We start from the raw sequence: 19,956 nt of genomic DNA, 5'->3' as shown, positions 1-19,956 counted from the left end.
GCTGTGACTGAAGCCCTCCACTTCCAGCCGACTTCCACTCCTGACTTGAGGCACTGGACACGGAGCTCTGCGAGGGCTGGCTGAAAGTCACGGCCTACATGTACCCAGTGCGCACAGGCTTTGATAAAGATGTGCCTTTTCAAAATGATCTTCCAGTTGCTGAGTCTTCAGGGCATATTCAGTGCTACACAGCACTTTTAATGGAGACTATGAGGTTACAAACTTAATTTTATTTTTAAATGAGAGCTCATTCTCCTTTGATTGGAAAAGTTTAGGGGAAAAAAATAGCCTTGCTACACATATTGCAAGACTGACAATAAAAGCACAAGTGATATTGATTTTGTCTTGAAGACAGCAGCCAAGTCCATCACTCATAAACCTTCACTCAAAAACTAGCAGCTTCCAGTCATCTTTGGTCTGGTAGATTGAATAAAATGAAAACTACTGTATTTTAGAGGTTTAAACAAAGCAAGCTGAGTAATAGGGATCAATTCCAGCCATCCACTGAGATGACTTACATGGACAACAACCAGCCTCCAGTTAGCCTCACTCCTTGCTGAGCCATGCCTGGCTGTGAAGCCACTTTGACAGCTGAAGTAAAAGCAAGTAAACAGGCAACCCTGAGGGCTGGGAATCTGTCTCATCATATTCAGCAGACAGACGGACCTGAAGTCTGCTTGGAAACCACTGAAATCACAATCAGGCCTTAGAGATGAAACAGGGTTAAAAGTCACCACCCAGGTTGTTCAGTAAATAAACAGTGTGGTATCTCAGAATGGTTTGGGTTGGAAGGGACCTTACAGATCACCTGATTCCACCCCCCACCATGGGCAGGGACACCTCCCACCAGACCAGGTTGCCCAGGGCCTCATCCAGCCTGGCCTTGAGCACTTCCAGGGATGGGGCATCCACAGCTTCTCTGGGCAACCTCTGCCAGTGTCAGTGCCTTGACACCTGAGTGGTAGCCTGAGGATATAGCATGAATAGGATATAGCCGACCTAGCATGGCCCCAGCCGTCTGAAAAGGGAAGAGGGCTGCAGGCGGGCTGGACGCAGACGGGCTGCACCCTTTGCCCGCTCTGGGGGGGTCCCCAAAGACCCCCAGGCGGCACAGGAGCTGCGAGGCCGGCGGGCAGGCTGCCCGCAGCCGGCCTCGGCGCGGAGGCCGCCCCTCGGGGCGGGGCCCCCGGCAGCCCGCCAGGGGTCGGGGCCGGGCCCGGACCCGCGGCCCCATAAGAGGCTTAGGGGGGCAGTGGTAGCACCAGGAGGAGCAGCAGCAGCAGCGGAGGCAGGATGCAGGCGGCCCCCGGAGCGCAGGCGGCGCGGCCCTTCAAGCTGAGGAAGAGTTTCGGTAGGGGCGGCGGGGCCGCGGAGCGCAGCAGGGGCGGCGGGCTGCGCGCACGGGTAACGCTTGTCCTCTCTCCCGCGCAGCCACCAGGCTGGAAGAAGTAGCCGGCATCAGGGCCAAGTTCCCGACGAAAATCCCGGTAAGGCTCTGCTTTTGTCGCCGTGCTCGGGGGAGGCTCCCGGCGCCTTTTTCTTTGAAGTTCGGGAGTGGGGGACGGGATGCCTTTATGGCTTCTAAGCGGCTCTGATTAAAACAGGTGATTGTTGAGAGATACCAGAAGGAAAAATACCTTCCTCTCCTGGACAAAACCAAGTTTCTTGTTCCCGAGGAGCTGACCATGACCCAGTTCATAACCATCATCAGGTGGGCAGTGGGACCGGGGTGGGCTCTGGCCGCGGCCCCCTTCCCCCGCGGGGAGAGGCGTTTGCTCGGGTGCTTTGGGGAAAGGAGGTGCCTCCTGCTTTCTGGACCTGTGAAGCCTCCTCTCTTCCCTGCTAAGGGCAGTGTGCAAGGACTGCTCTAAACTCCGGCTCTGCTTTCCTCCTGCTTGCTGAAGCTGGTGCTGCGGCTCTGTTCTCCTAGCTCTTGCTGTGTCTTGCTCAAGTTTATAGCAACTCCTAGGTGTGAGCTGTGAGAAGCATGCTTCTAAGTTATTCCTTACAAAAGCGCTGTAGCAGAGAAGTCTCCCAAAGTACTTAGTGCATTCTCTGCCAAAGCATTGGGAAATAGCAAGGCTTTCAGACTCCTAGAAGTGCATTGAGGAGATCTTCCTGGCTATTCATTCCTGTAGGAGATGCTTTTGTGTCTTGCACAGCTGATGTGTATGTTATGTCTCTGAGAACTCTTCTTTTGAAGGTAGGCTTACTTACTAACTGACTATTCTGTAATCACTTACTGTAGCTGTACAGCAGGAGCTTTTGGTTTCTGCTTAGCACTTCTCCCCAGCAACTGAGAACTCAAAGCTCAGACTCAGTAGCCCTTGTGGTCTAGAAATTTAAGCCTTTTCTTGGAACACAAGCCTCCTGGCTTTCAAGCACACGGTTAGCTTCCTGCTGATGAAGACGTTAAACCGCATAATGACTTTACACGTTTCTTTTACATAGTTCCCTAATAAGCTACTGTTCTCCTTTGTGTATTTCATGGACTAATGTTGATGCCTTCTTAAATTTGCTAATGCTTAATCCTCTTATTACCTTTCCCCTCCCCTCTTCAATTAGAAGCAGGATGGCTCTAACAGCTACACAAGCTTTCTACCTGCTGGTGAACAACAAGAGCCTAGCCAGTATGTCCTTGACAATGGCAGAAGTGTACAGGGACTACAAAGATGAAGATGGCTTTGTGTACATGACATATGCTTCCCAGGAGATGTTTGGATGCTTCTTACTCACTCAAGGGAAAACTATGGAATGTCTTCAGAAAACCTAAGGCTGGGGTCTGCGTGCTGCAGTGACACAGTTGTGCTGTGAGTCATGCCTGTGACGTGAAGCTCGGAGATGCTCCTTCCAATATGAGTTCATGAGCTCTGTACTGGGGAGTCATGACCCAGAAGCTGGCAGGACCAGCTCAAGGCAGAAATGGTGGTACACTTTTCCTGGATAATAACTTAGATATCTATTTTTATACCTGAAGACACTATGGGTTTTTTTTGGAACTGCACTTCCACTTTTTTTTTTTGCAATACCAATCTTTGATGTAACTGCTTTTTAAGGTGTCCTTAAAGTCTAAATCTAAGAGTAAAATAAAGAAGCTTTTAAGTATTGGGTTGAACATTAGTTTTAATCTGGGGAAAGACTATCTTGGTGAAGGTCCTAGAACAATTCTGGGAATCTGAGCCTAATGTCTCTTAAATGAAGCATTGCTTGCATAGCCACTCCTTAACTTCTGAATGAGATAACAAAGTTCTGGGTCTGCTCCATCGTGAGTGACTTTACCTATAAACAACTTGTTAAGCTAGGTACCTGAGCTGCAAGACTGCAGTAGTGTTAGAACAGGATTCAGTGCAGTGTAGTTTTAGCACCTGAATAAACTCCTGTCAGCTGTTACAGAAAATGCTGTGAATGCCTATGATAGACAACAATTTGTTCAAATAAGCAATACTGACTACTAGCCAGCATAACATAAACGCAAATGATATGACTTGAACTGTAACTTGAGTGTTCAAGATCTGTCTAGTCCAGCCTCTCTAGGAAAGATGCTCACATCCTTCCCCTACAAGCACCTGCATGTCCCTTCTGCAGGAGGGCTTCAGTAAGTCTTCTCTCAAGGGTGGGTATCTGTGTTGTACCTTACAGTGAAGAGGTATGACAATGTCTAAAACTCCCTAAATATAAGTTATAGGACCTCCTGACAGGAGGCTCCGTCTGAAGCTAGCCTTCCTGGCTTCCTCACATCTGAGGAATGTATCAGGGAAGCTGTAAATGTTCTGAGAATGCATAATGAGCTTAAAACACCAAGTCATTTAAAAATCTGTTGCAGCATGCAGTTAATCAACCTTAGGCAGCCTCAGCTTAGGATGGTCAAATTGTTACATTATGATGCAATTGTTTTGTTCAGTACTGAACTGATTTGCAGGATGATTAATGTAGGAATTGCTAGACTGAAGGAAGAAGTGTTGACAGTATTTAAATTATGCATAAGGAAAGAATGTGTATGTATGAGCTTTTTGCAGTGGTTCTCTTGAATTTAAAGTTCTGAGGAGATTTGGGCTCAAGTCTCTAAACCTAAAGTCTGCTGTATTGCCTGTTAATGGGTACCTGCATCACTGAAGGTGTTATTTACCAGCTCATAAAACAAGGCAGGTTGGGAGGGTGCAGGCACAAAGAAATCATTGACCTGCCCAACTCGGTAGAAAGGGGCAGGCTGTGTCAGAGCATGGGTTATGAAAACAGGCAGGCTTTGGGATCCCAGAATCTGTTGCTTGGATCAAGTTCACTTTTCATGGAAACAGTTTCCATTCCACAAATCAAATGCAAATAGCCATTTGTTATGAGCCCTCAGGGAGGCAAAGACACCTGTTTGGCAGGCACAGGGCAGGGCAATGTTGGACAGCTGTGGGAACCCCAGGGTGGGGGTAGCAAGGGGAAGTCTTGCTGTGTTCTAGCACTTTTTGACAGCCCAAGAGCTCAGTTAATATTTTGCTTCGTTGGCTCCTCTGTTTGTCTTCCTGTCTTGTGTGATATTTGGTGCGTGAAGAGAAAAGCACTACAGATTCTTGGCTGGAGCAGTTCTGTCTGACGGCCAACTTTCTTTAGTTTGTAATGTAGTGGCTGAGGTGTAAGTGTTGATCCTTCCAGCTCATATTGACATTAGACTGTGTGCTGTCTAACAGGCTCAATTGCAGATCCAGCCAAAAAGTTACCGCAGAAGAAGGTCAGTTGCAGGTGAAGAACATCTTTATAAACCTATTCAAACTGCCCTGTTGAACCCAGAGAGAAGTCTCATGAGCTGGTGAAGCTCCATCATTGGGTAATAGTGATAGACATGCCCTTCTACCAGGTGTCAGAGCAAGTAAGATTAACCATCAAAGACAGTCTTCAAAGAGTCTTAAAGTAATAAGCTAGGAGTTAGATGCCCAAATAAGTCAGTTATCCTGCTAGTGTGACTGGATGAAACCTATTGTCCCTTCAACTGCAGGGAACAACTAAAAAAGAAGCAAACAGAAGAGCTTTGCTCTGATGACTGACATAAGCAACTGAGATAACCACAGCTGCCTCCAATGAGCTGCTGTTTGAAGAGCTAATATTTGCTTTAGCTATTACCCATTGATTACAGACATACATAGTTTTTGCAATGAAGGACACCACTGGAAGCCAGTGATAAGTAAACTCTATAGTGTTTTCCTATGTACTACCAATCTAAAAAGAGAAGATAGAGATGCTACCAATGTTTGTTAAAGTGTATTCATTTCTGAATTAAGATATGGACATGGTTCTTTAATATCCAAAACCTCCACCAGAGAAAAGAAAACATAAGGATACTTTTGTTTCTGCCATAGACTACCTGCTAAATCCTGGAAGGTGTTTGGTGCTCTGGCTACAAAGCTCTTGGGTATGTACGTGCTCTGCTGAAGTCACTTGTTAGGTTGGGTCCGCAGCCCTTGAACCCTAGCAAAATCAAGCATTACGTCTCATCTTCAAATCAATATAATTAAAAGGACACTGAATTTAGGTGTGGGATGAAGACTAAAATTGCCCTTGCTGCCTTGCTTTTTTTTTTTTTTTTTTTTTTAAGTGAGGACTGTGTAAAATAGAGTACTGGATGAGTTGTGACTTCAACATAGCTGAGTGGAATTACACAGAAATAACACCTGGGGGAGGAAAACGTAGTCTGCTTTCCTTACCTTCACTTAGAAAGCTCTAGTTTTAATAACCACAGATGCTGCTAGTGTCATTAAAAGGGAAAAACAAAAGCACCTAAAATTGCTGGTGCCATCTTTGCTGCACAAAATGATATTTTAATAAAACATGCCATTTGTGTAATGTATGCCTGCACAGTGACTGCTGTGGAAACAGGATTAAGTTTTCTTGTTCTCAAAAGACCTGAGCAAGCTGCATGTACTCTGAACACTCATCAGGACAATGGGAAGAGACCACAGCAGCAATTCAGGAAGAACAACCATCTCTGAGCTCTGGGTTTTGTTCAGAAATAGAAAAGGGGGGGGAAAAATGTACTTGAATTCCAAGTGGTAGAAGTCTTTTTTTTCTTTTCTGTGCCTGTTAAGACTAGAGATCCAGTTGTCTGTACTCTCCTTGCCACCACTGACATCCTACGGCCATCGGCAAACACAGCTTTAAAATGCATACAATGCTTTATGGAGTGTGAATTGTCACTTGCTGCAAGGCAAACATGATAATGTCAGTTAGGGCTTTCGTGCAATAAGCAACAATAGGACCTTTCCAAACTGTTAGAATTTTAAAATTATTTAAGATTGTAGGGGTAGAATAAATGAATTAATAGGGATACTAATCTTCTCTCTTAAGTAATGCAGACAAGTCTTGTGAATTTAGCAGGTAAAAGCAATAAAAAGCCCATCTAACTGTTTCCAGACAGTGTTAGCTTTGCAGTAAAAATAATAATAAAAACCTACAAAACCCACAACTGTTAAACATGCTAAGTGACAGACTTGATCTGTCTCCTCCCCTTCAAATTCTTTTTTTCACTTATGTATGAAAGTAAATTGGGAAAGTCAAATGAAATAACAGGACAGAACATAACCTTCAGCATCAAATTGTACTACTGCATTCCCATTAAGAAAGCCTCTATAGAAACTAGGGATAAAACCAAAGGGCCTGACCGGGAGAGGAAACTATTTTTAGAACACTGTGTTTTTAATGTATGGGCTGTGAGGTGGAGGGGGAGAGAAGGAAGGTTTCTTTGGAAAACTTCCACGGGGTCTCTGAAAGGTGATCGAGAAATAGTTCATATATTACAGTAAAACATATGTACAATTTTTTTAATGGCCTCCATATACCCCCCAAGATTTGTTGTTACAGAAAGACGTCTAGACGACTCTCCTGTACATAAACATATTTCATTCGTTTCATAGACTTTTGTATCACCCTATCATATTTTAGACTAGCAAAAATAATCAAATTCTACCTGTAGAAATATGCTTAGTTTCTTTTTTTTTTCTAAGATACTTCTTAATGGTTGCTGTACACAACTCTTTCCACTGATGTTTTTAGGTTGCTCTTTAAGAGCACAAGTTTCTTAGCTATCTGCTACTTGTTCTTACATGTGAAGGCAGATAGGTTCTATGATAAATAACAGTCTGGCCCTAGTTTAGAGGAACAGTTTAAATGAAGGTGGCTACCTTAGGACTCTCCTCTTACAGTCATAATTGTGTCACTCCCTGCCTCTTGTTTTCTAGCAGGTGTGTGTCTTGCACTTTGACTGTAACGTTCCTATGGCATGTAACTGTTTAGTAGCAGCATAGTGCAGATGGGTTTTGAAGAGCACATAGCAAGTATCAAAGCTAGAGTCCGCAAAGCAGCACTGCCCCTTCCCTGCAGGCAGACCCTCAGGAGGGAGGGAGTGTGCCCTGCCCTGTGCACAGTTTCCAGAGCAGGCAGGAGGGGGGCCAGGAGGGGCTGTTTGGGCCGCTCAACACTTACATCATGTCCGGCAGGGACTGTAAAGGACCTTTATGAGGCTGCTCGTGATTTGTTGCAGGGTGGGCTTGGCCAGCGGTGTTTATTTTTGCAAATACTCCATGATCCTGGGTTCACTTTCTGTGTAACAGCATGGTCTGGATCCTAATCAGGCCTTCAGCCTAAACCCTGCTATGTGTCAGAAAGGTGGGAAAGCTGTCAATTTCACAGTACTTGAGATGATGTAAAAGGGAAACAAAACAGAAACACAGGTTCATCTGCCGTTGATCGAGGTCCTTGGTAGACCTGGAGCTTATTTCCAGTTCTCAAGAACTGAGCCAAGACTTTACAGCCTGCCAGATGGATTTGCAGGGAAATCTTTAGGTCAGCCAAACAGTGGGTGAGGAGAGGGGACAGACTGGGGAGAGGGGCTAAGGATGTGTATCAGCGCTTCCATCCAGAGCAGCTGCAGCCTTGTATTCTTCCCAAGTCTGCCTGTGACTGAATGGAAAGGCTGAGTCTCAGCGTGACATCACTCAGGCAACCACTACAGCCATTAGCTCACAAAGAGAAGTTATGAGAAAAAACACACATGCTTTCAGATGGAGGGTGGATATAGCCTTTTCCTGAGTAAAGTGAACTCTGTCAATGGAAAAAAACACACAGGAGGGTGCTGAAAGGAAGACATGGTGTAAAAGAAATTCTCTTCTTAGTGCTGGCAGTACTTCACAAGGAGACTTGGCCTTTACTCTGGGAACTTAAAAACTTAATATCAGGTGATGGATACAAGTATGGTCTCTGTCTGACCTTCCTCCCCTAAAAAGCTGCATCTGTGGTCAAAAATTAAAAGTCAAATAGCGATATGAGCTGCATATTTGAATGCTGACTGGATGAGGAAGAGTAACTCATTTTCCAGCCTCTTGATGCATTAGTCATCAACAAAATAAAACAGCCATCAATAAGAAAAACAGCTGCTGTGCTACAGGTGAGGATCACCGACTTAGTGCAGACATCTGTGGTGTCTAGACCATCTGGGTAACCCAATCACTAAAGGGGTTAGGAAGATAATTTCACTATTCCAAGTTATATTGGCTCTGTTATCAATCTGTCAAAACTGTCGAGAGAGGCCTCAGGAGAAATACTGCATTTGCCTAGGAGGCAGCTGTATTTGGTTTAGCCCTCAGCTCTTCCCAGCCATCCTCATGCTCACTGACTTTCGTTCCCATTCTTTTTTTTGGAAAGGAACCAGGCCTTCTGTGTTTGCAGAACCTGGGTACAGATCCCAAGATTGCTGAAAACTATAAATAATATGCCCTCCGTTGCCATGTAACAAACTTGTATGAGAATTCACAGTTGTTCTGTTATTGTAATTCAGCCTGTGTTGGAGCCTCGGGTGGCGCCTGTGTTGATATGCCTTGGTCTCTCTCAGGCTCCTAAGCCTCTGTCAGATCTGGAGCAGGAGTTCAAATGGCCTGACTGAGGCTGTTACTGCCGTTTAGGTAGTTCCCCCACCTTCCAGCAAACTTGGTTGAGATAGAAAAAACATCCAATCCATTCTTGATCAGCTGAAGAACAGCTGTGTGTTTTAGTGTTGCTCATTTATGTGAACTGTTTTAGCTTCAGGCCCAAGGTAGGTTACCGCAGTAGGTTTACTTCATGTCCCAGCTTATCCAGCTGATTTTGCCACAAAAGGAGGATGCCTCACATGAGCTCTTCCAGCAGCAGACTGCTGGGAGGTGGCAATCTTCAGGAAGGGGCTGCTGCAGAGGGAGCATGTTACAAGAAACTGAGGGGGGGAGGGAAAGGCTGGTGTGGGGAACTGCTGCTGGTACAGGTGGCTTTTGAAGGGTTTGCACTCTGGGCTACGCCAGGACCCTAACAGAAGGTATCCTCTGGCTCTGTCATCCAAAGCAGCTAGCCCAGTAGGCAACTGTTGAGCATGATCACTGTGTCACTTGCCTCACATAGGAGCATGCTTTATAACTCAATGGAAAAATCATTTATCTAAAGTGGGGGATACTTCACTAGGATTGCCCCTTCTGCCTGAAGAGCCTGAGCCACACACGCCACACCGTGTACCCTGGTTAGTGCCTGGACCCAGCACAGAAAATGCTTGTGCTGCAGCAAGAAGGTAGGTCCCTTGCAGGTAGGGCTCAGGGTGACAGTGGAGGCGTGCAGCCCAGGGGATTGAACCCAGCTTCCACACTAGACCTCTAGTCTACCTTCTCTTTTTGAAAATTATCCAACAAAGATGTGTGAAAGGCTTTGGTTTTACTAGTGGAAAGTTTAGGCTGTTTTGAACGGCCTGATCCAAAACCCTATAAAGTAAATGAAGTGATTCCAGTAGAAGCTAGAGCATGCACTGAAAGTACTGCCTGGAGCCATAAGGGCTGCAGAGCTAGAGCTACCATGTTACAATACATGGGAGGAAGCACTTAAGCATGGGAGGTGGAGACGAGAAGGAAAGGTCAAACTCTGTAGCAGACATGAAAGGTTTTTATGTTTAATTTGCTGGAAAGTTTTTCTTCAAAATATGCTTTTGCCAAGTATCTTGTTTCCCCATTCAGACTGCTGTATTTTTCCCCCATCTGATTAATTTTATTTCTGCTCATTTGTCAGGAGGGAAAATCTAAATCTCAACCTATTTTTATATGAGGGGAAAAGATGAATGAAAGAAAATCCTAGTTGGCTGTACAGTTACACATGTGACTGCAGCAAAAAAAAATGCGGTATATATGGGAACAGGTACTTGGGTAACGCTGAAAAGCAAAAACAGGTTATTTTATTCTACATGTCTCCTCATTTAAAAATGAGGTGGGGTTTTCTGGTCATTCTCAACATAGTAAGGTATTATGGAGGCGTGTGGAAGAGTTTTTGTGTTTTAGTTACATATAACTGAGAACCACACACTTTTGGTCACACTATGTTTTACGGATGCTTTCTAGTAAATAATTTGTTACCTGCCGTACTGCAGAAAAAGCCACAGTGGAGTACTTGTGTCATGCTACAAAAAAACAAAGCATGAAAGTGCAGCAGAGAGCACAGTTTGCCAGCACATGGAGCAAGTAAGTCTGTAATAATTCATACTATTCTGCATGAATAAGATCCAGAGCTGGCCGAGTCATTTGCAAAGCGGACACCATACACGTATTTTCATCAAGCAGAACAAGAAGTGAGAAACTGAAGGTGAGCAGTTACAAAAGATGTACTTCATCAAAACCTCTCTCCAAAAGTGCTGTAAACTAGTCAGCAGAGCTCCTGCAGGTTGAGGTTGCAATGCCTTTTTCAGAGACTTCTCTACTTGGAGGCAAGATATATAAAGCATGTCTTGAAATAGTAGTGGCTTTAGCATTCCGGTTTAGTGCTCACAAAGAACTGAGAATGTATGCTTGGGTTCTCTTTTTGAGGAATAAGTTATTTTTAAAGTTAGTCTTGACTTCCTGCATTTCCTGGTTAAATCATCTATTGAGTGATTAGATGATTACCTCATTGATGATTCAAGAAAAACTCTGGAAGGAGATTGTAGCAATAAGCTGCACTTCTATGCCAGGCTCCTTCCACAACTGTTTCCAAAGCACTTTGTCTACAAAACATACAAATCCTACGTGTAGATGCACTATATAATGCTGAAACACAGCTTCAGTTGAGGAAGGCAAGATGGATAGCCAAAAGTACATGGTTTCAAAAACAAAGGGAGAAAGAGAGAAGAAAGTTATATATGGCCATGTAGCGAGGCTCTTGTTATCGAAAGTGTCATAAGTGCATTTCAAGGTATTCTTCAAAGCGTGGTATCATGAGGTGGGACTGAGGAGAATGAAACTGAATGGCTGATACACAGTTGCAAAAAATGTACCTGCAGCAGAAACCACGCAACTTGTCTGCTTGTTGACAATTATTTTCTTGATGCACCAAAGTCTACAATTTGGTAGCTAAATCAAAGACTTCTTTAACAACTCTTAGTCTCCTTGTACTTACGCAGATAGATGAACTATGCTCAACCCCATCTTTTCTATGTAAGTAGAACCAAAGTTTAAATTGCAGAATTAGGAAAGGGTTGAATCATTTCTCTGAAAGTACTTTGCGAAGTGCAAACTAGGGAAAGACAAGAAACCAGGCAATTAGCCAATTTTTTAGATTTATAAAAGTTTTCAGATTAATTTGATCATCAGTGCATTTATCTGTGAATCTCAGTAGAATTTCACTGAAGTATGAAAAACCGAAATCAATCTTACCTTCAGTATGTTTGTAAACAGAGCAGGAAGAATGCAACATAACTTGTCTATGCATGGACTGCAAAGCTTAGTAGGTTATTGTTTGTAAACTCTTTAGAGGATGTTAGAGGCAAGCTGAAGTTTAGAGAGACAGATATGCTGCAAACTGAGTCTTTTAGGCTGTGCGTGTATCTTTTCATTTTGATACAAGTCATACCCTTCTGGAAATCTGTGAAATGTTTGTGTCATTAATATTAGAAGGAGTACAGATAGCTGGGACAGCACCTGTCTTTGCGACGTTTGAGAATCAAATCCTTTGGACAGGCCAGGATGTTCCTCTATATTTGTATTGTCTGAGTCTTACTGACTAGGCCCACAAGTACTGTTTGTTTTACTTATGCAGTTATCAAAGTTAGTGTTATACTGAAGTCTGCAACACAACCTTAATCGATAACTGTCTGAGATTTTTTGAGCAATGCTGGATTATGCAAACAATAAAAATAGGTGCTTCAAAGTTATTCTTGGTCTAGTTCTGGGACATTAGAGGAAATAAATAAGATTAATAAAAAACCATATACAGCAGGCCAGCAATCAAGGCTCAGACAGATCTCAGTCCTCAAAAGAGTCTTTCCAGTTAAGGAATCTGGCCCATTCTCTGATTTACTAATTTTAAACAGAGACTTGCTGAACAGTGATTCAAAAATGTAGTACATGTAGAAGTAAAGTTAAAACAAGTCCTGGTACTTCAAGGGGATTTGAAGTGAACATGCTAAATCTAATTAATCTATCATCTTATATCGTAGTTACTGCTACAGCTGAATACTTCTTACATCTACCAGTAAAATAATTAGTGATATTAAAAAATGTGCGTAGAATCACACTTGATACTTCTATTTATACACATATTCTTATTTCTATCATACTCTTGGGAGCATTGAGCACCAGCTTTGGCTCCAAAGTAAATTGTTGAGGATCTGCTTATTTAATTTTGGTTAAGCGTGAGCTGAGCACTTTATAAACTTATTTTTATAAGATACTGGAAAGAGATGTTTTCTTCATAACTAACTCCTTGCACCAAAAGTTATGATTGCATTGGAAGAGAACACAGAGGAAATCTATATAAGATGGAAACCTTTTTTCTTGACTAAAATTTTATTCATCTGCTTGATGTCATGAAACTTTACAAAGGTTTAATCAATGTCAGCTTTTACCTTTTTCTTCTTAATCTTGTTAGCTTCACATCTGGGCTTAATCTCTGGTTAAACAAATCAGAATTTATGGAGTTTTCCACACAAATTGAGGAGTTTCTTCTCTCATGTCATTGTCTGCATACTAAGTATTTGCTAATAGAGTTGACGCTCATCTAACATCCTTATTCCCTGTGACCTCTAAAAAAAAGGAAAGACAAATCCAAAGAATAGCTAGTCCTGTGTGTATTGTGGATTTTGCAATAAGAAACACAAAAAATGTTGGCAAAGATTTTACAGGAAGGGTGAAGAAGGCTCCCATTCTAGCCTGGTCAAATGAATACAAAATACTTCATTTGGACAGGAATAATCAGCAGCACAAATACAGGATGAAAAACAACTGGCTGGTGGCATTTCTTCTAAAAAGGGTCCATGGGATAGACTGAATCACAAGCTAAGCATGAGTCAACACTATCGAGCTATTGTGAAAAAAGCAAACACCATATTGGGATTTCTGAACAGGAGTAGAGCCTGCAAGATGTGTGAAATAAGCCTTCTGCTGTACTCAACAATGATAGGGTTTTAGCTGAAATACTGTGCCTCATCTAGGCACTCAGTTGAAGAATAATATGAACTAGCAGAGAATTCAGAGAGTAATGACAATAAGCAGAGGTTTAGACAATGCCTATGACAAAGGATGGAAGAAGTGGGGTGGTTTAGCAGAAAAGGCTGGAAAAGGGACATGCTATTCCTCATGAACAGAAGGCTCTTGCTAAAGGAGAGGGAAGCATTTTTTTTCTTGTTTATGTCGGCTACTATGACAGGTATTGGGTCTTAAATTGCAGCAAGAAAAAAAAGCTAGGAAAGCTTTCTAATGAAAAAGGTGGTACAGAACTGGAATATTTGTCCGGGAAGTTGTGGAATGTCCACAATGGAGGATGAGTCTAAATTAATCCTACAAGGCAGTGGGAAGATTTCTGGATGTCCTGGTTTCCTCTGATTCTATGTTTTCCATTAAAACATCTTTATTTCTTAAGCATCAGGGTGTGTTTTTTTTTTTTAATGAGAGTTCTCAAATTACACTGCTGTACTGTGTACTGTAACCGCACACACTTGTGTAATCATAATAAAGGGATGAAGAACTATAGAGGGCATATGGGTCCTTACAGTGAGGAAAAAGGTTAAGTTCACCAGAATACCTTAGCACAAGAGAAAAATTTTTTCCAAAAGAGCTTCTCGAATACTGACAGGCATCGATCAACCCCCACCAAGCTGTGCCTTTGATGCTGGGGTTTAGCTGGTCTAGCTCCACTGCTTCTCTTCCTGTATCTTCATTTCACTGGCATAACCACGTGCAGCTGTACTATAGTTTTCACCTATAACAGTGCCCCAACCCAGTTTGCAACTCAAATACTTCTGCATGTGTGTATGAGTGGACGAAATGTTGAGGGGAGTATCCAAGAAAAAGTTAATGACACCATGGTCTAAACTCTTACTGTGATGTCCAGCCCCTCTATACCAAACTGAGGAAAGAACTTTTAAACACAATGCCAACATGCCAGAGATTACTTACACATTAGCAAGGGGCTTCCAATTCCCTTCCCACGTACCCTGTACTTCAACTGAAACATGGAACCCTGTTTATCTGGATTCTAAGAAGTATTTAGAAAGAAACACAACTACATTCAGAACAATGACTGAGATGTACCAGACAACAATTTACAGGACAATAGAGAGGCAGTGACTTCAAGAGCACCGAAGATATCTAAACTGTTTTCATAGCTTCCATCAAAAACTCAGCCTCCCAAGTTCCTCCCCTCCCCCAGACACTCGCGCCCCTTTCTCTGGTACCTGGTTTGGTTCCAGCCCCTTACCATGACCACATCATACATCATAACATTTTTTTCTGCTTTTCTATTACTAAGTGGATTTTCATCTTCTGTTACTTGTTATAAAGTGGAGACACTGTGAATCAAGTTTTACTGCCATGTGTGTTTGCCTATGTGTGCGTTTATATGATGTATAAAATCTCTTTACAATCACTAGGCTCAAAACATGCAGGTTAACCCAAAGCAGTTTTTCATGTCACCTACTTGCCACACACAAAAGATGTGCAGGCTACCTTACTTTCATGCAGTTACTTTCAGAAGTTTCCTTTCACAAAGTTTATACTGATGCAGGCATATGGGTGTGGATTCTAAACACCATGAGGTGATTTAAATTCATACTGCTGCTGAAAGTGTTAATGCTTGAAACTAACCTGACAAAATCCAGCTCCATGATCCAGATGGTCCCATGGGTTCAGCAGAGCCCCTACACCTTGGATCACTTAGCTACTTCTGCAAGCGAATCCTATGATTAAGGCAAGTATTATTTCCATTATTACAGAAGAAAAGATTAAGAATAATGGTACGCTATGACTTTCCTAGAATCAAATGGCAATTACCGTTGCTGAACCATAAAGAGTCATTGCTGATATCACTTCAGGCACTTGAAAATGCAGAGGATTAACAGAAAGCTAATACTGTGACAGTATTTTGAAAGACTAAACAAATTAGCAAAGGCAAACACAAACCTTCCAGCTTGACATCAATAATTGTAGGGCATATCAAGGACTTGATTAACTGAGAGTTTAAAGACAGATCAATATTGATGCTAATATGTGCTTACTGAAAATATAACTTGTCTAGCCAGATTTTTCAATAAGATTGTAGTTTATGATTAAACAAATATTGGTACTAACATGTTAAGACTTTCACTTTATCTGCCAGCTGTCTTCCTTGGTATCATACAACACTTTGACTAAAGGAGCTAGAAAAATAGAGTAGCCTATAAGCAGATCTCCAAAAACACTTGGAAATAGGGAAGTCATCACCAAATAATTGTACTTCTAATTCAGTCCTATAATAGCCATGTTTCTGTGCCTGTGCTGTTCTCAGTGCAGCATTTCAATCAATAATTTAGAAGAAAACCAAATCAACCATAAATTTATCACTGATAAAGCCTGCATATGCCTCAAAGTACAGGGATAAAAAATGAAAGGCAGGTCACTTGGACTGTGTAATGTGGAGTTGAGCACTTGCAGTAGTAACAGAAGAGCTACGTATGAAGTCAGACTAGAGCTAGAATCAGAGGAGATGATACAGGGCCTTGTCTTGCAGAAGAACATGATAATTATTATATTATGGTAGCTACCATGTGTCGCCACTGATCAGAAAAGGCTAATAGAATCATCGGACACATGGACAGGCAAGAGAATTTCAGTCTTAGTTCTGCACCTGGCACTGGAATGACTACTGCTACATTCAAGCTAATGTGTACAATCCAGGATTGATGTTGCAACTTGGAGAAAGTTCTGAGAATTGCCAAGAGAATGATTCAAATCCTGGGAAGAAAAATAACCTGTAATGAGAGAGATTCCAGGAGCTCAGCTTATTTACCTTACCTAGGGCATGGATAATGGATGACTAAAACAGTCTTAAAATTCTTAATAATGGCAGGAAGCATTGATAATTGGCCCTTCAGTCCACTAGATAAATGAATGACAAAGGTCCAGTAGGTTGGCATTGGAACTAAATAAAGCAAAACTAGACATACAGATTTTTTGTTTGGTGAAGTTAACAAACACAGGAACAATTTATTTTAATTAATACAATTTTTTCCCTCTCTTTAGCATTTTAAAAATCAAGATTGGATGTTTTTTGAAAAGTGATCTTTGGTTCAAACCCTCAGTGTTAACGAAATCTTGCAGCTGTAAGATGGTGAGCTAACATGACTGGAGAAGACCTTTTATAATGTTTACCTCTATGTGAAAACTAGCAAGAAGAAAATGGAAATAGGACAAGATAGAAAAAAAGGAAAGAATGAAAATGAGGACAGTGTTTCATTGCATTTATTTAGATTCTTGAATTGCTTGTTTTGATAAAGGACTTTCTGTCCCTTGCAATTTTAATGGTTTGTTTCATTCTCTTTCTTAAAAGAATGTGTGACGCTATTATACAATGTCAAAAAGCTGAAAGGGTTCACAGAGCTAGGTGCATGTGATGACTCCACCATTTGCGTCATGTTGGTATAATCTGAGGTAAGGCTTGGTATTCTCTTCCAGTCATGGCCCCAGAAGAAAACTATTTTCCTCCTACTGCCCAGATACACTCACATTTGAAAGCTGAGAGAGAAAACAAAGACCATTTTCTCCTCATGTTTGAAGATGACCCTTGGGGTCATCCAGAACTGGGGCATATGTGATTTGACATTTCTGTTTTCTCATCTCAGCTCGAGTCTGGGACTGACATGGCATAGAAAAATACCTATCAATATCACAGCCTTATGTGGTCCCTTTGATAAACCTAACAGACCTCTATTTACACAGTTGGACAGACATATTGAAGGAAGAAGTTGTGTTTTCCCTACTTACTAGCCAGTGTCTGCTCAAATGTAAAAGGTGGTACAGGTGTTGATTTCATACAAAAAGCAAACAAAACATTACTTTTGTGTAAAGTGAGTTCTCTTTTGGACAAAAATAGCAAATATAACCTGTCCAAGGGAAAATGTAGTCTTTCCCAATTCATGATACTCCTGGCTCTACAGTCTTCTCACTGCCATGCTCCTTAGAACCTTTTAGACATACAAGTCCAGAGTCATTGCCCTACGCTCAATTCTTTTTTCTCTGCCAGTCAGTTTCAGCATGGCTATCTTACAGTTGCTTTGTCTGAACTCCTCACAAGTTGCAGCACCATCAGCTAAAGCAAAGAAGCATTAAGCTCATCCTTTCACAGGACGAAAACTAACAAAAGGGATTAAAAGACAAGTACTGTGTTTTGATATTCGTTATGCAAGAGTGTCTCTTGCATCCCTAGACCATTCAAACTAATCTGGTTATCTCACAGGTAGTGTGGTATAGAAGTACAAGGTGGAGTACAGTAAGGAGAATTTTCAGCTTCAACAAGTAGAACCAGAAAACAATTTGTCTCTGAAACAGCTTCTCCCATGAAGTTCTGGTCCACCACTCTCATAGCTGTAAGTTCTTGTTAACTACAGTTGCAGTTCCTGACATGTTCACCTGAACATCTGTTCCATTCCCACCTACAAATTTCTCTCTATAATATTCTTGCTACTTTTAAACACATATCTTTCTCTCATAGCATCAGATTCCCCCACATGGACAAAACGCACGAAAGCTTAGACTTGTAGTGGAACAAACACTCTTCTCACCTGTTCTGACTTCCAACTTAAGCCCCAGAAATAAATCAGCAGAATAGATTGAAATAAATCAGCAGCTCCTCCCTGACATCTTTCCTCTTTTCTGAATCTTCCAGATAACTCCCAGCTGTCTCTGCCTACACACAGAAACTTTGTCCTACTTATAAAGCAAAATGTTTTAACAGAGCCATGGTAGAAAAGACAAGTCAATTTTAACCTAAATGTAGTAAATTGGGTTGTAGTCCTGTATTTTTAACTTGAGTCTGTAAGCTCGAAGATTCTTGGAGATTAAAGTTTGCTTTGGTTTGCCCTCTATCAAATCTCACTATACTGTATTAGCAACAGCTGCTATTCCTGGCTTTATTCCACTCTCAAAATGTTTTTGGTCTTGAACCGTATGTTTCACACACAGTTATTTAAAGAGTTTCACTAGATAAGCCTGTTGAGATGAATCATCCCTCCTACAAAGGTGCCATGGGATATACAACAGGGTAATAAGAACATTGACTTGGTTACATAGCATAAATAAAATCACACATGTCAGGAGTGCCTTGCTGTGATAGAAAAAGTGACTCAAATTTAAAAAATATATCCTAACTGATGTGGAATGAACTTTTCCAGACTAGGTTACAAAGAGAATTAGGATGATTTTGTGTGTAAATTACAGGGTTAGTATCAAACACATCCCGATTTAACTGCTGACCTTTCTTTGACCTACTTTTGTTTCTCTTCCTGCTTGAATACCAATTTTGCTGGTGTAGAGGGGAATAATCATTAAAACTTTATCTCAGTCCCTCCCCAAGGTAGCCATCTGGTTTTCCTTCAGACATCTTATGGAGTTTAAATGTTATCCAACTAGAATTTTAAAATGTCTCAGGTACAGTTTGCAGTAAGGAAACATTTATGCATGCTTGGCCTTTGCTAGTGTGAGCCTAAATAGGTTTCAGTTTTCTTCATATCTACTGTTCATTCTTGCTCTCTTTACATCCTATTTAATGTAAAACATGTAAACTTTATAATGGAGCAGAACTGCAGCCTCTCTTTCCAGGTAAGCACCCAAGCAAGCTGACAATAGCATCAGCATCATGCTCCTTCTCACACCCAGCTATCTGTACCAGGCTATCTGGAATTCCTTCCTTTACAGAGTTATTGCACCTTCAGCCACAATGGAAGGACTTGCCTACATCAGCTTCAGGATGGTGTGTGGTCTGGTGGCAAAAGAACTTCCAACAACAGTGGCAGATGTGTATCATGATCGATATCTTTTGTGGGTGCTCTGATTACTGATGTACCACGTATAGCAGGTATCCATTTCCATCTTTAACTGTGAAATTTTCAGAGATCACATGCAATCTTCCTGCAGAGCTTGGGATTTATGATAGTTCCTCCCATTCCCTGATTAGGTTGTCTCTCTTCATCTCTGCATGCTATATGCACTGAATCCCTAGAAGCTTGGTTACAGCATTACTTTAGTTCGGCATAAATCTGTAATGCTCTCTACAGGGGCAGACCTAGCCATCCTTGGGCAATCATTCCTGCTGCCTGTTATGAGCATTAACATTTTTTGTTTGTTTCCTTGATATTAGGTTTCAGACAGATGATGTTCTCTGGCCTGATTCAAAGGATTGCTGTATCTACACTAGAAAAGCAGCAGGAAAAAGGATTACTGGAAAAGAGAAAGGGGTAGAAGTTGTGGCAGTCTGAAGTTCCTAGTGACTGGAAGAAGGGAACCAGGGAACCATGACCCTCATTTTTTAAAAGGGAAAAAAGGAAGACCCAGTGAACTACAGGCCACTAGGTCTGACCTCTGTACCTGGTGATGATCAGAGAGCTGGAGCACCACTTCTGTGAAGACAGGCTGAGGGAGCTGGGGTTATTCAGCCTGAAGAAGAGAAGGCTCCGGGGAGACCTCATTGGAGCCT

The 19,956-nt window shown here is 41.9% G+C and overlaps 1 protein-coding gene across 1 annotated transcript; it reads left to right on the top strand.

The window, feature by feature from the left end:
- Nucleotides 1-1,207: 1,207 nt before the first annotated feature.
- MAP1LC3C (microtubule associated protein 1 light chain 3 gamma) lies at nt 1,208-3,105 on the top strand. Its single transcript, XM_035562437.2, has 4 exons — nt 1,208-1,351; nt 1,432-1,487; nt 1,605-1,711; nt 2,566-3,105. Exons 1-4 carry the CDS (start codon nt 1,294-1,296, stop codon nt 2,771-2,773), a joined length of 429 nt encoding a protein of 142 aa, XP_035418330.1. The 5' UTR covers nt 1,208-1,293; the 3' UTR covers nt 2,774-3,105.
- Nucleotides 3,106-19,956: the final 16,851 nt, after the last annotated feature.

This window comes from Cygnus atratus, chromosome 3 (genome assembly GCF_013377495.2).
Source record: "Cygnus atratus isolate AKBS03 ecotype Queensland, Australia chromosome 3, CAtr_DNAZoo_HiC_assembly, whole genome shotgun sequence".
NCBI lineage: Eukaryota > Metazoa > Chordata > Aves > Anseriformes > Anatidae > Cygnus > Cygnus atratus.
Note: the sequence above shows the minus strand (reverse complement) of the source record. Positions and strands in the feature narration are given on the sequence as shown.

Coding starts and splice junctions, on each gene's coding strand:
- MAP1LC3C (XM_035562437.2), top strand. CDS start 1,294: ATGCAGGCGGCCCCCGGAGCGCAGGCGGCGCGGCCCTTCAAGCTGAGG. Junction 1,352..1,431: donor CAAGCTGAGGAAGAGTTTCG/GTAGGGGCGGCG, acceptor TCTCCCGCGCAG/CCACCAGGCTGGAAGAAGTA. Junction 1,712..2,565: donor CAGTTCATAACCATCATCAG/GTGGGCAGTGGG, acceptor CTCTTCAATTAG/AAGCAGGATGGCTCTAACAG.